The sequence below is a fragment of the Scylla paramamosain genome, chromosome 23 (genome assembly GCF_035594125.1).
Source record: "Scylla paramamosain isolate STU-SP2022 chromosome 23, ASM3559412v1, whole genome shotgun sequence".
Classification (NCBI taxonomy): domain Eukaryota; kingdom Metazoa; phylum Arthropoda; class Malacostraca; order Decapoda; family Portunidae; genus Scylla; species Scylla paramamosain.
In genome coordinates, this window is record NC_087173.1 from 10,340,486 (window position 1) to 10,340,701 (window position 216).

At 49.5% G+C, this 216-nt stretch overlaps 1 protein-coding gene across 9 annotated transcripts in view; it reads right to left on the reverse strand.

Moving 5' to 3' along the window:
- Nucleotides 1-216, reverse strand: part of LOC135112139 (transforming acidic coiled-coil-containing protein 3-like) — a 107,990-nt gene extending 107,774 nt beyond the window's left edge. For 8 of the 9 annotated variants that reach the window (XM_064026175.1, XM_064026184.1, XM_064026176.1 and 5 more), the window contains exon 1: nucleotides 75-216. In XM_064026175.1, coding sequence (XP_063882245.1) covers nucleotides 75-201 — 127 coding nt within the window. In that variant the 5' untranslated portion in view covers nucleotides 202-216. The remainder of the gene's footprint in view (nucleotides 1-74) is intronic. The other variant, XM_064026179.1, reaches the window with a different exon arrangement.

The window sequence follows — 216 nt, forward strand, 5'->3', positions numbered from 1 at the left end:
CCAGCACTTCACACATCACCCTACCCACCTCTACTGCAACACAAGCTTATGTACACAAACACAGCTATACTCACGGATCCGCTTATCACGTGCTCCTAGAGGCTTGGCAGTAGGAGTAGTAGCAGCAGCAGTAGCAGTAGAAGTAGTAGCAGCGGTTAGAAGCACAGGTGTCCCTCTTACCTTGCTATGACGCAATCCCATCGTGATCCTCAAAAT